General features: G+C 47.4%; 2 protein-coding genes across 2 annotated transcripts in view; one reads left to right on the top strand and one right to left on the bottom strand.

Moving 5' to 3' along the window:
* LOC135911891 (calcineurin subunit B type 2) overlaps positions 1–7,980 on the top strand; it is a 44,408-nt gene extending 36,428 nt beyond the window's left edge. The window contains exon 6 of the mRNA XM_065444240.1: positions 483–7,980. Within this exon, the coding sequence (XP_065300312.1) occupies positions 483–530 (48 nt within the window). The 3' untranslated portion in view covers positions 531–7,980. The remainder of the gene's footprint in view (positions 1–482) is intronic.
* Positions 7,981–12,172: 4,192 nt separating this feature from the next.
* Positions 12,173–14,065, bottom strand: LOC135911894 (proteasome assembly chaperone 1-like). The gene has a single exon (XM_065444244.2). The coding sequence runs from the start codon at positions 13,990–13,992 to the stop codon at positions 13,168–13,170; it is 825 nt and encodes a 274-aa protein (XP_065300316.1). The 5' UTR covers positions 13,993–14,065; the 3' UTR covers positions 12,173–13,167.
* Between the last annotated feature and the right edge of the window lie 77 nt (positions 14,066–14,142).

The following is a 14,142-nucleotide window of genomic DNA, read 5'->3' as shown; positions in this document are numbered from 1 at the left end:
TGAGCCTATGAATGGCATTCGTAGTCTCCATTCCTGCAACAAGGCGTCAGGGGTCTGGTGGCTTATGCAGGTTGATCTGACGCTGTGCCCACAAGGGCACGCTATCCCATGCATATCGGCTTGTGTGATGCTTGCACATGGTGAAAACAAACGACATTGCATAGATTGCTGCAATGCAGCCCCCATCAAACTGAAGATGAAGTGCAGCTCGTCCTGAAGTAGTTCAGTTTGTCCAAGTGAATCAAGTGGGAATGGCGCAAGCGTATTGAAGTGCATCGCTTTCTGTCACGCAAAGTTTTCGATTCATCTTGCTTCATAGAATTATCTACACTGCACAATTTGTCATTGAAGTGTCGGGCCAAGGCACTCAAACAGCTTGAGTGTTCAGGTCACTGTGAGGACGAATGTTATCAAATGCAGCTAACAACTTGCATACGGTGCATTCTGACATTGCTTCTTCCTTTCTCTCTTTTCCTGTGCAGGTTGTCGGCAACACAGATATCCACAAGAAGATGGTGGTGGACGTTTGATGGCCTGTCGCGAAGGCGTGCCCGTATCTCGACGACTTGATTTTATCGCGGCCCGTTTTCCCCTTCCGGAACACTTCAAACGTGTGCTCCCTTGTTTCCTGCCGTTATCTCTGCTCCAGTCGAAGAGGAAAGCCGATGATGATGATAAGCAGCGGCAGGTCCGCGACCTGCAGCCGTGTGTGACACGGAATGCAGACGCGAAGCGTCCCGGAGTTTCTGGCGCACGCACGCCGCTGGGCAGAAACTTGGCGCTGCTTTCGCCGCGTTGCGACGAGCCTGGTAGTCGGCCTGCGCTGATGTCATTGCGTGACGTCCACGTCGGTGAACGGCGATTGCGCTGCAGCTTCGCCCGCTTATCTCTAAGATTGTGGCAAAAAATATGAGAGGGCGTTGCCCCAGCCTAACCGCCTGCCATGACGTCATGTGCAAGTCACCCGAGACGGAGACGCGGAAGGATTTTACCTTTAAAATGCTGTGTCTTGTGATGTCATCGTTCTAGCTCTGCAGCTCGCTTCACTTGTGACAAATCAAAACGCTGGGGCCTGGCTCACGGTAGTACGCTTGCGTTAAAGTCGAGTTCGGTTTAGCTAAGAGCTGTGTACCAATAGGCCTGTACAATAGAAATCGCTTTCTACTGTGGTGTGCCGTAGGCTTTTTTTTAAAACAGCAATGTCGCTTGCCAGTTAGCATTGTGCCTGTGGTCTGGTGCATGAACCAGAACTCACCAGTTGTGCATGCTGTGAAACCTCTGAAACTAAGTTAACTGGCATAGGTGTCGAACCCGAATTCGTGGGTCTGCAAGCTGCCACCGCATCTGTGGTGTGAGATGTGAAATCTATATGCCAGAGATGTGCCTCACCGTTGCAGTTTTTCTGTCTTGTTCTTTGTGGGTGCATATGTCTGCTAGTTCGTGACTGGCCATGGATAATGGCCACACTTCAATGTATTGCATTTCATAGATGATGGTGGCAGGGTTTGCAAACTCACATGTCAACTGCAACATAGTGAGCAGGAGGCGCAGTCTGCGCTGGCGGTAAGCTGCGGAATGTGTCGGCCACGGCACATCGACAGCCTCACTGAAATCGATACCAAGGCATCGCAGAGGTGCACACCATGCATCACCTCGTCGTGCAAGAATTCGCATGATCGGCCGATAGCAGCGCCAAAATCCAGCCGCGTGCGTCAACTCCGCGCGTCTCATCTGGTTGGATGCACACTTAGATATATGCATATATATATTCTGAATATCGTGTCGATAAGGGATTCAGGTTCAAACGGCTCTTACTGGCCAACTGCTGGCTTGTTAGTGCTGAGATTTCACATACGTGGGGCTTTTCAAGGTGAAATTTAAATAGCACCGCGCTTTTATGTGGTATATTACTTGCTTAATCTTGTATGAGTGACAAGCGTGCAGTATGCTTACAGCAATGCCAGGTGGCAAAAATTTTCTCTGTGTAAGAGACGACAGCGCCCTTCTCCCGAAAGAATGAAACGCCCTGCACTTACTGGATTCTCTGTCAAATGCTTTTTACCTTAATTGCAAAAGATGGTGCCTCTGTTCCCTCAACCTTAGGCAGGCAGCATGCACTTCGAACCAACCTCCTTGAAATAGGAAAGTACTTCTTTCAAACTTGCTGTCAAATTAAACTTACGGGAATGCCAGCTGTGTGCAAAATTAGAGCGCTAGTAAGCTGTTGCCTTAGCTAGAGTAGCAATTCATACTCGATTCCCTTATCAGCGCGACATTCAGTTGTATTTAACAACATTCAACATTCAGCCTTGGCTCCCTTTCCTCTCTCGTAGAGGCACAACCTTGTTCCAAGTTTCTTCACGCATCAAGCTGGCATCAGGTCTTGGCACATCCTCATGTAGCTTGTGGGTTTGTATATTTGACAGCCACTTTTTCAATTTTAGCATGGTTAATAGCAGGATGTTCTTACAGAAAAGGTACAGCGCAGAAGAAAAAGGCTGTATAAGCATGACATTCACAGACAAAAAAAAAAAACAATGCGGGTGGAACAGTCAAGCAAAGCATAAACTGGCAACAAACTTGTTAGTCTGCTCTTCACTTTCATCTTTTGTTCGTGTCATCTGCGTTTTTATTTTTTGCCCTTTATTACATGATTTATGGTTACACTATATACACTTTGGTATCGCATACAAACTATGCGTTTTTGAAGCTCATATACCAACATTTCATGCAAAAAGCTGCCTCGCTGCAGGTACCACAGCAGACTGGGGCTGTATCGTGTGACCTGACGCCTTCTTGATGTGCCACAATATAGTTCATGTGGTGGGTGATTAACTTGTGCTTTTTTTTTCCATCTGGCAATGTCACTCGATCAGATGGGCATCAAGCCCAGCTAGCCAGCCAGCCATGTGTTTTTTTCTCACCGGAAGCACCCCCTCGTGTCTTGGGCTGAGTTCACCGGCCAAGCGCGTGTGTTCACACTTGTTCGATTGTTTATAGCGCGTCGCGTTGATGCTAGAGGGAGCGACGTAACGTGGAACTCTAGTCGCCATGTGGCACTCACTCCTGCGCTGTAATTTTACTTCCGTTTTTCTATCCCGGCCCCCCCTTTCCCTGTAAGCCTTCTATGTGAAACCTTCTCTGGAGAGTTGCCTCTTCAACATTGTCAGAATAATGTGCGGTTTTCTTTTTCTTCACGTGCCATGGGCGCCTCAAGAGCTTTCGTTTTAGGAACAGCGACCAGTGTCTGATCGCTGCTACTTTTCGTATGCGAGTGACTGCGCTAATTCATAACCGTTGACCATCCACAACCTCGTCAGTCGCGCTGTCTCAACTATCAAAGGGGCTTGGCCCAAGTACCAGGTTAACGCCTTTGCTCGGGCATTAAGTGGTCCTTATATGAATCTGTAGCCTTTTTTGTGTCTAAACTTTAGCAGAGGGCAAAGCTTTTTCAGTGTGCACCCCCCAGCGAAGTTACATTTCTGGTTTGTTGGACAGTCACAACAAACTTCATGGTAATCCCGGTTTTTGAGGGAACTCTGGAAGGACACGGTGTGTGTGCACATCGCACGAGTAGGGTTGAAAACCTCACTACAGTGAAGCGAGGGGCATTTAGCCGATGCAGTGGTCTCGGTACCAAAGCTGCGTCAATTTAGTGGTCCATTTCATCTGTCCTACACCTTGTGAACTAGTTTACACCTGTTCAATGCCAGCTCTCGATTGTGCATAACCAGCCCGACACCTTCAGCATGGATTCCTGCACTACTTCTATAAGTGCTGAACTCTAAAGGGTGAAAATGATATTCCAAAGGTTGCTGCAAGCACTGTGAACCCATTTTTCACGAAGCCTGCACCATCCGTGGAGGGTGGCGACACACAGCTGCAACCACACCGCATTGACGAAAGGCGTAACCTGGTGCATAGTGCAGGCAAATTAGATTGGCCTTTATTTAACTGCCTGGTACCTTAGACCCCAGAAAAGACCTTACAGTTGGCCACACTCAGCCAACTTTAAGACTTCACACAAAATTGTTTTTGTAAACTCGGCAAACCTTCTGGTGCCTGAAAAGCGGTGTGCGTGTGGTCAAGTTATGGTTTGACCACCTGAACGCTTTCCCACATTCTCAAAAAGCAGTTGCTCCTTTTAGGGTGTAATTTTGACCCACGAAAACTATCGCTCTTGTGAGGTCTTTCTTTTTGAGCTGCCACGACGCCGTGTGGCCTGTGTTCATAACAATGAAACTTGGTCTTGAGACTAACGAGTGCAAACTAGACTCCGAAGGGTGCCACGGGGAAGGAGCGCTTACCTTGATTGCTCAGCAGCAACACGGTTGCAGGTTCAACCACCTGTCATATGTGAACCTGATTAAAGTGAAATGCAACTGCATGCTTAAGTTATAGTGTACATTAAAAAATCGCAGGTGAGGTAAACCTTTCTCCTGAGCCTTCGTGTAGACCAGAACTCGCAGCACTTCTAAGGGGCAGCCATCATTTGCCAGGGACTGCCGGAACTGGTGCATGGAACAAAGGAACGCCTGCGATAGTGCCCAGCCTACTGGTTTCACATGCTTGCTGCCGGTGTTCACTTGCCTTGGCTTTATCATCAGCTATATTCTTGTATAATTGGCAGCCTAGTGCGTGTGCAAATAGATGGCGACTGGGGTCATTATTAAGTGTTCTTGCACTTCATAGATGTGTGAAAATAACAGATTCAGGTCTATATAGCATCGACGCTATTTAGTGTGCTTAGCTTTGGGTGCCTGTTACAAAACTCCGGGTAATTGAAATAAACCCAGAGCCACTCCATAACAGCATCCCTGATGTGTTTCTATGGGATGTTAAACCCGATAATTTTATCGTAGCTATATTTTTAGGGCAACTGACCCCATCATTTTATACTGGAAACGGAGGGTGACATCAGTGTAGCAAAAAAAGAGAAAGTTACAGAACATGTACCAAAAATCATAGTTGTGGCCACAAACTTCCTTTAGTTGCAGGCACACGGCTACTGCTTTGGGGGTAAAAGTGTCCATGTCTCAATGGACTGCTTGCAAGAAGACAACCACTGCTGTTTCATCTCGCCTTCATTGCAGTGAGGTTTTCACATTATAGAAATCCAAATGAGCTTTGTGGTTGGCCATGGAACACCACAGAAATGTCTCCGAAGGCTTGACGAAGCTTGTTTATGGACGAGTGCTTGTGCTGGTGGTCTCATGTTTGCTAATGAAGCCTTGTATCGTCTCTTCGTATGAGTGCGAGTGCATGCATATATTGTCAGTGGGAGTGCACCTCCGGGGCTGTTCTGAGGCATGATTTGTACGTGTCACTTCATAGCTTCACTCGGAACTAAGAACAGGATAGTGTGCAGGGTTTGTCCTGCATTTGATGCCTTTCTGCATGTTACATGCCTTCGTTTTTTTTTTTTTTTTTTTCATTCAGGCATTGCTGAATAAGATGATAGTTGCATCACTGTGAATTCTGCATTCTTTGACCAAAAAAAGAAGTGCTTGCTTAATAATGGAGAATATTATGGGTAGGCTTCCTTCAAGCTGAGCTCACTTGTTGCAGTTGCTTGGTGGACCCAGTGTTCTGGTATAAAGCATGAGCTTGCGTGTCTGATTCCCAGCGTCTCGTAACCCGTGTGTTATTTTGGTATGTTCAACCTCACAATTTGAGGTTGAAGTCTTCTAAACTACTAGGTCACTGTGACTTAGCAAGTTTTATGGTATTGCATAGTCGGCTTCTGTTTACATAACATGGCTCCCAAAATTTGCCAGATTTACTTTTACTTAAAGCGCACGATCTTTCCTTATTTGTAAACAGTTAAGCAGCCCCAGGCAGGCATCGCCAGAATTTTTAATACGTCACGAGTACCTGGTGCGAAAAACGTCACAGTGGTGTCGCCAGTAGTCTTCTGTCATTGCATCCTCTGTGGCACATCAAGCCTCCTGTGACAGTAAGACTGGCCTATATGTAATTTGTGGGCACTTAAACGTATGTAACGAATGTGAGTTTGTGAATTACCTAATAGTAGTACTTAGTGGTAGCATGTCAGTATTATTTATTGCATTTTGCATACACGATTCTCAAGCAATCGGCGATTTCTCTAATGCTAAAGATAACTTCCGCCCTACTAGGCTTTGTGCAGCCTATTTCTGGCTTACTGTGTATAAAGGAAATTTTGCTGCCGTTGACGCATACGATATGGTGGCGCCCATGGTATGTGCAGGGACATCTGCGAAGCTCCAGTGATGTCATAGCCCCGGAATGACTCGGTTTCCTTGGCCCACGCAGTTTCATGCAAAGCAAACCAGGCAACTATCTGGTGCTCAAAGTGCTTCGCCGCTGCCGAAGCCAATCCACATAAGACGAGAAAAACAAAAGCACTACCGCTGTCTGATTCATTCAAGACTTTCTGATCCGGTTGCTGTGATGCCACACAACGGTGTGCTTGTGCCAGTTGAGTGGCCACGTTGGAAACTTCCATCGACATTGGCACCAGATATGTCCCTTAGCAGCTTTGGTACGAAGTTCTGCGGTTCAGGGTCATCGCGTCACGCTCTTCCCCTAGTTTTTCTTTTCTCTCTTTCGTCGATCCTTCTCATGGACACACACACACCGTTCTTTACCCCTCTTTTCTCCTCAATGCTCCGTCTCTTGCCAGCCACATATCTTTTTTTTTTTTTTGTCTCAAGATTCTGTGTTGTACGTGTCAGCCATCCATAAAGGGCACATTCACACTTGCAGTTAGTTACCAAGCAGTGTCTGCTTTATTTGTTCTGTGCACATTGCTGCAGCAAGGTGCGTTACACCTTGTCGCAGCAATGGCGGTTGCACCGCTGGAATAAAAAAACTAGTTTTCGTTTTCTTCTAGTGTACGCACTGGCAAATACGGGCACATTTGTTTTGCAATAGCAAAAGGCAGTCACATAATTGCACACCACCCAGCGTATCTGAGTGCTTTTTCACGACCCTGTGCTTCGATTGCGATTGGCTGTTCCACGTGCTCTTGCTGCGCGCTATAGTGACGCACCATGGTGGAGCATGCACTTGGATTTCTTTGCTTCCTCTTGAGTTCACTTGTTCCACACAGCACAGATGATGTCATTGCCACCCGGTCTTGCGTCTGAACCGTCATACAATGCCTCAATGCACAGAGGCAACGAGGTCCTTCAAAAGCGGTATTCAGCAACGTTCCATTTTATTTTTCATTCTTCGATTTCAAATTTTCCTTCGCCTGAATTTCGGCCGACAGAAAATAGAGCTGGCAGGGACAAAACGCTCATCCAAATGCAGCCCGACGTGGTCCTTCATTCTGTTTCTTCCCATGCCCTTTCTTCATTAGCTTGAATGTCGACGCCCTGCCATTGTCATCGAGACTGTCCACTCGGTGCGACAGATAACGCAAAACTAAATAGATTGTCACAAACTGTGACCCTTCGTGTTCTCATTTTTTTTTTTGTTTTGTCTGTGTAGTATTGGAAAGATGCACCTTTCTTTTAGCTTCTACTCTCCCGCTGGCGATGGAGAGTGATTATAATCTCTTCTGTGGACACCGCTGAGTAACCCCTCTTTGCAAGTGTGAATGCACCCTAAAAGGAGTGTCCCGTGTGTCCCTGCTTTGGAGGGAGCGCAGCGCAGCCGCCTTTCACAGTACCACTTTACCACTCCCGTAGAGCACGCAAAAATGTGGCTCTGACTAGATGTATTTGTTTTCGTTTAGTGCTTTTTTTTTATCACTACAGCGCGGTTTGACGCGACGTATATACGAGGCGTTTTGATGTGTGCGTGCGTGCATGTGTGTGAGCGTGTATTTTTGTCCCGCATGAAAAAAAAAAAGCTATGACCTTATAAAGGAGTATGAAAAATAAAATAAAACGGAAAGGTACGAATTTATTGCAGCGCATTGTTTAGCTCGTAATTGTACCATACGTCTGTAAATACTCTTTGTCCTCAACTAAAAACTTGCACTCTCCCAAACACCTTGTGTGCTGTGTTTCTTTCATTCTTCAAACAGGAAGTTGGACACCTTCAAAGGACCCTTAAAAGCGAGCTTTATTTAGGAACCATCTTCAATGCCGTCTATTCAAATTCATGTAATTTGTAGAAATGCTTTTATTAAACAACCGTAAGACCAATATGAATAAATTTTTTTGCATTTCAGGGAGAAAGTGACATTCCAATAATGATAAAAGGGGGAGATTTAGGGCCTGGAATTTATCAGAAGGATTACCTAAGATTGGTATGCTTAAAAGTGCTTACAATTCCGTAACTCTAAACCAAAAAGAATAGTGACATTTCACTTCATGAACACGGGTGACGCGCAAGCGTATGGGTGCTGTAGCGCACGCGATGCTATTAGCTCTTGTTGTGCCTACTCTGTCCACATCGTAGATCGTATTAAAGACTGCCCGTGGGGCCGTGCCATACGCAGGAGCCGCCAGAATAGAACACTCCGTTGTAAACATTCGCTTACTATCTAAATTACCTAGAATGTCAGCACGCACAGGCAAACATGAACACCTCGCACTCGATGACCGCAGACACTTGCTGTCAAAGCACTGGCACGAGGAAACTCAGCAGCAGCGAGCTAAGTGACCTTCGTGCTTTCCGTCGCTTCAAAGCAAAATTAGTAGTTTGAACACAGTGCGCGTAAAGCTATGGGCTGTGGGCTCCTTCGTACTTTCCCCGGCACTCGATTCTCTTCACCTCCGGGTGTGCTTCCTCGTTCTCTTGGTTTGCGGTTTCACACAGACACCACCGATTTGAAGAGCTGGCCATTTACACTTGTGCATCCTGAACAAGTCCCGGAGGCTACCAAAGGCGGAAAGCGAAATATTGGAGAATGGTGTCGAAAGAGTGCCTACGCACATTTACTGCTGAAAGGATTCCTTGGCAGTTCTACCTGCCATTCCTTTTCTCTTCGTCTGCACTCTCGTCTCCTTGTTACACCACACACCAGACTGGAACCACACCATAACATTAACACGTTGCTCTGGCCGGTGCCTGCGTCAGTTTAGCTCTTCACTATTGCGACAGGCGCTTTTGGTAAAGTGGTGTGGACCGTTCAGGCATCTTGTGACATCACATGGATGTGGACTTATCTACTGCTAGCTGTTTGTGTGAGTTTCACGAACCACGAAAGCTAGCGCAGCACTAAGCAATGACGAAAGTAGTGAAACTCAAAAGCGCGGGTGGCAGAGTCGAGCAAATGCGAAACCTTTTGACTACCTGTGTAGTTGTCAAGGGAGCTCTTTTTCCTAAAAATGATATATAGAACTGGACAAGTAGAATGTTCCTTCATCTGGCATTTCATTACAATGATGTCTTATAACGAGTGGTTCAATACTAGTGACAGAATTTAAATGAGGAGTGCCTTCGTCATCAGGCAAGTACTTAATTGTCCTGGGGGGGTCTTTTATCGTATCCTGCATTCACTTGTTTCTAGACTGTCAAGGCTCTGTTCGCGATAATATTCACGCCTTAGAGATTCTCTAACAATAATACAGCCACTAAATTTTTTACTAGTGCTAGAAATCGCAAAAACATGTATTCTGAAATAGTAAGTTCGATATTTCGAAAAATAGCCCAAGACATTGTTTCTACAAATAAACTTTTCTTTAATGCATCGACAGTAGGTGAAGTGCCTGCAAATGCACTTTTCCAACAGACCGCACCGAGAAGGCAGAGTGATCAACTAGCATAGTTTATTATTGTGATGTTAATCATATGGACACCAAACGCATTCATACCGTCGTCGTCTTGATGTTCCGCATACAGTCCAAGGTTAATAACATTGGCGCCCCATATGCTGCATGTGCGAGGGCGAGCCGATGATGGCGCCTTAATCTCACGCATGCAAGGAAAGAAAGCGCATCATTTTCCCTCGTGCGCAGGGCACCGGGGAGGGGGGCGTTCTACTCCGGCGGCTGCTGCGTATGGCATGGTCGCATGGGGCCCTATCTCGAAGGCAGTCTGCGACAGAGTGCTCATAGCTTCTTGTGGGCTGTGCTTTCACTGCTTAGTTGGTGGTGAAGCAAGACGGAGCACGAAAATTAATTCGCCCCCTGCTGCTGTCGCACTACCTCGTTCCAGCATTTGAGTGCACATGGTAATCGAGTGAGATTTGTTCACGTTTGCTTGTGCACGCGACGCCATGCTTGTTAATTTAGTTAGCGAATGTCTACAAGTTTATACGACCAATAAAGCTACTATACTTCGTATCCTCTGCTAATTTGCTATCGCAACCGATGCTTCGCTTTTCGGGTGCGACTACTTTTTTTTAAAGCTATTTTTACATAAAAGACCAGCGTGATTCTAGTGTACCTGTCATAATGAAGTCTCAGTTTCACCCGAAAGGTGAAGCATCGATTGCGATAGGAAATTAGTGGACAGCCATACAATGTAAGGATAGCAGTTTTGTCGGCCATATAAACTTGAAAACATTGATGAATTAAAAAGCATGGTGCCATGCGCACAAGCAAGCATGAACACATCTCACTCGATTACCAGGGAGCTCGCTGTCAAAAACACTGCAGTGAGGAAACGCGGCAGCAGCAGCTAGCGAATTGATTTTCGTGCTGCCGCTCTCATCAATGCGAAAACAAAGCGCAGCGCGCACTCTATCTGTCGGAGATGAATTTCAAAATACAGCAGCCCAGCCTGGTGTGCGCGGATACACGGCATAGAATGCAACCCCCCTACCTTTCCCCGAAGCCTTGCACGTGACGGAAGGCAGTGCGCTTCCTCTCCGCCTTCCTCCGCTGCGTGCACCTGATTGAACTATGATCGCCGGCTCACCCTTGCACATACCACATACAGCACGCGGCGATGATTTTATCACCTTTGGTGTTTTTACGGAACCACTAGGTGATGCGGACAGCGGAAATGCGCCTGGAGTGTCCCTATAATTGCTATTGCAATAAAACTGTTCCAATCTGTTTTTGTTCCAAATCCCCCGCTAGCCCTTCGCGATAGGTCAAAATGGCTCCCTGAGCCATCCATAGGGCATAAGAAAACATTGGATTAGTTTTACTTTATACAGGCCCTGGGGACAGAGATGCCCGCCGAGCCTACAGCTGTGCAGGCCTCCCAAATATCTAGTTCGCTCGCAGCGTCCTCAGCCTACTTTTTGTTGTTTTGAGCCTCACCTAGGGAGCACTGCACCACTCGGCCTGCTCAAGGAAATTCTAATCTTGAAGCAAATTTTTACCAGAGCGAAGAAAACAAGACAAAGGACGAGGAACACTGTTCTTGTCCTTTGTCTTGTTTTCTTTGCGCTGGTAAAAATTTGCTTCAAGATAATGAACCAACTAACTTGCACCAGAGTCCTGGCTGCTAAGCTGGAGTTTATGGGATCGAATCCCGACCATGGCAACTGCATTTCGATGGGGGAGAAACGCGTGAACACCTACGTGCTAGATGCACATTAAAGAACCCCTGGTGGTCCGAATTTCCACAGAGTCCCGCACTATGGCGGGCCTCGTAATCTGATCGTGGTTTCGGCATGAAAAAAATGTTCTTTTTTTTTTTTGCACCAGAGTCCTGCTAAGTTGTATTCTAATACACTATAAATACAGCTGCCCCGGCTGTTCCCACAGCAGCAACCACAGCTGGGAGTGGCCGCGCGTGCTGCCCACTTGCGGGAAGCACCGAAAAGTCCAGCGTTATATGCAGCAAAATTTTGAGAAACTGTGCGGGAGGCGCCGCCACGTGGTGTGCGCAGTGTGAACGGCTGCACTCTTTTTGGAGAACGAATCCACTCGCTGTTCACAGCCACTGCCGGACCACGCATTCCGAAGTTCTGGTGCAGTTTCAGTCAATTTTGTGCGTTTGGCGCAGTTTGGTGCACGAACATGCATTTGTATTAAAATAGCACAATTGGCGCAGGAGTCCCACCCCTGCATACATAATGCTGACATGAGAATCTATGATGCATTTGGCACAAATGCTCCAACTGCCGGTTTAGTTTATATGATGCCACATTCACTTGTTTTAAATTGCTCTTCAAGCATGCGTTTTTCTAGAAAGAAATTGAAGAGGTTCATATATAGCCATAATATTGGGATATTAGAAGCAAATAAGCATTTCATCGTGTTTCTTAGCTAATTACAAAAATAAGCTTCAATGCAATGCTTGGGCTGTGCTGCAATAATGGCAAGAAGACATATCATAAGGTTGACAAGCATTTAAACAATGCTGCCATTTAATAGCCTCAGGAAACAAAATATGTTGGAGGTGCACGACAATAACAACAAACGCGACTCAAACTCTTTCAGACTGAAAAAGTGCAACAAAACTCAAAACACAGCGGACTGTTGGTCCTCAATTATGTTCGAGGCACCCAAACTTTGTGACAATAACAGAACAATATGTCCACTCTGCAATCTGTGCTTGCAATGATGTAGAAGTGTGCTTATCATTTGCCAATGACAGAGCAACATAAAGCTCCAGAAATAAGTACCGAGTAACACATTCAATGTAATGTGCCCTGTAGTACACTGTGATGCATAAAATATACATAGAAGAGATCTTTCAAGTGATTTGATGCCCTACGAAGCGGACAGCAAACACATCTCACTCGTGAAATCACCAGCATTATTGCTGCATGCAACGGACAAGAATGTCCTTGCACTCCAATAGACGTGCGCATAAAATCTGTCCATTACTCTTGTGAAGCTTTTCATAGAGACATGCAGGCAAAAGTGACTTGGTCAGTGTGAAGTCCACAGATATACGGGTGATGGTCAAACAAGGTACATGATTAAAGTGTCTTCAGCTTGCGCATCTGTATCGGACTGCAGGTGACATCCTGGCATGTCTCGCTTACCAGGTAAATAAGCTGCAGTTTGTCAGGGGGCTCGCTACGGGCTTGTTCAACTTGGTGTCCTTCAAGTATGGTCCTTCGACTGCAGTGAACGAGGTAGCCTGGTAAACCGTGCCTCTGAGGTAACAAGCTCGTCAGATCGCTACAGACTAGCGGGTTCAGGTCAGTGAGTGTCAAGAACATTAGCTGAAAACCTTTGTTTCGCGTCAACAGATGAGGTCATCAGAAGATATCAGATGTGCGTTTGCTGTGTATTCTGCTCGTAAACCAGTCTGCTGACGCTAGCATTAGAGCACGACTAAATCGACCCCCTCCGCTCCCTGAAACCCCGAGCTTCGACCTCAGAAGTACAGGTACCCACGGTCGATCTTGGCGTCCCGGACGCGCCTCAGGAGCTCGTTTCTGCAATTGTCCAGCGGCTGATTCAGGGCCTGCAAACAGTTCAACCTCAGCGTCGGTTCCAGCGCCCGCACCACCGTCGAGTCCACCTCGGGCGCGTCGGTGTAGAGGACAAACAGCGTCCCGGGCATGTCGCCCACCTCGCATTCGGTCAGCATGGCGGCGCACATTCCCGACACCGTGTTCGGTGTCTCCAGGTCCGGTATGGCGTCCTCCGTGCCGTTCCTGGCCGAGCCGAACGTGCGAAGCTGCCTCAGAAGCGGGAACTCGGGCCTGCCCTTGGACTTGTAGTCGCTCGCCGGCAGCGCCGCGAACGACACGGACGTGACGCGCGGGGACTTGGAGAGCTCGACGAAGTGGCGGGCGATGGGCGCGCAGCTCTCCAACGGCACCTCTTTGTCGCACAAGCAGTACAACACGCCACCGCCGTGATCCGAATAGTGGAGCAGTTTACCGAGGACGTCGGGACGGCGGCTGTAGTCGAGCCCCCAGGCACCCGATGGGTCGTTGGAGTCCTGCTGCTTCGTCCGGTTCAACCGGATGGTACCCAGAACTTGGTGCGAGTCCGGCACCAAGTAGCACTGCACAAAAATACTGGGTGCCACTCCAGTAGCCACGCAGACGAGGTCGTAGGCGGGAAGCGACGGGACGTCGTGGTACTTCTGGTCGAGGTCGAAGTAGACGCTGGGCGACTCGGCGTTCTCGTCCTCATTGTCGTCAACGGCTCGCGAGTGAATCGGCAGGACTTCACCGAAAAAGGTCGCCATGTTGACTCGGCGGCTTTTTCTCGAGTGATGTCCCTGGCGATGCCGTGGGTACCATACCAAAGAAACAACTTACCGTACCATACCATAGATACCGTACCATAGAGTGTGGATGCCGTCGCTGTCGCCTGAGACGCGGTTTTAAAGGGTTTA

The sequence above is a fragment of the Dermacentor albipictus genome, chromosome 10 (assembly GCF_038994185.2).
Source record: "Dermacentor albipictus isolate Rhodes 1998 colony chromosome 10, USDA_Dalb.pri_finalv2, whole genome shotgun sequence".
Lineage (NCBI taxonomy): Eukaryota > Metazoa > Arthropoda > Arachnida > Ixodida > Ixodidae > Dermacentor > Dermacentor albipictus.
The sequence above is the reverse complement of the archived record's forward strand: the minus strand, read 5'-3'. Positions and strand labels throughout refer to the sequence as shown.

Coding starts and splice junctions, on each gene's coding strand:
- LOC135911894 (XM_065444244.2), bottom strand. CDS start 13,992: ATGGCGACCTTTTTCGGTGAAGTCCTGCCGATTCACTCGCGAGCCGTT.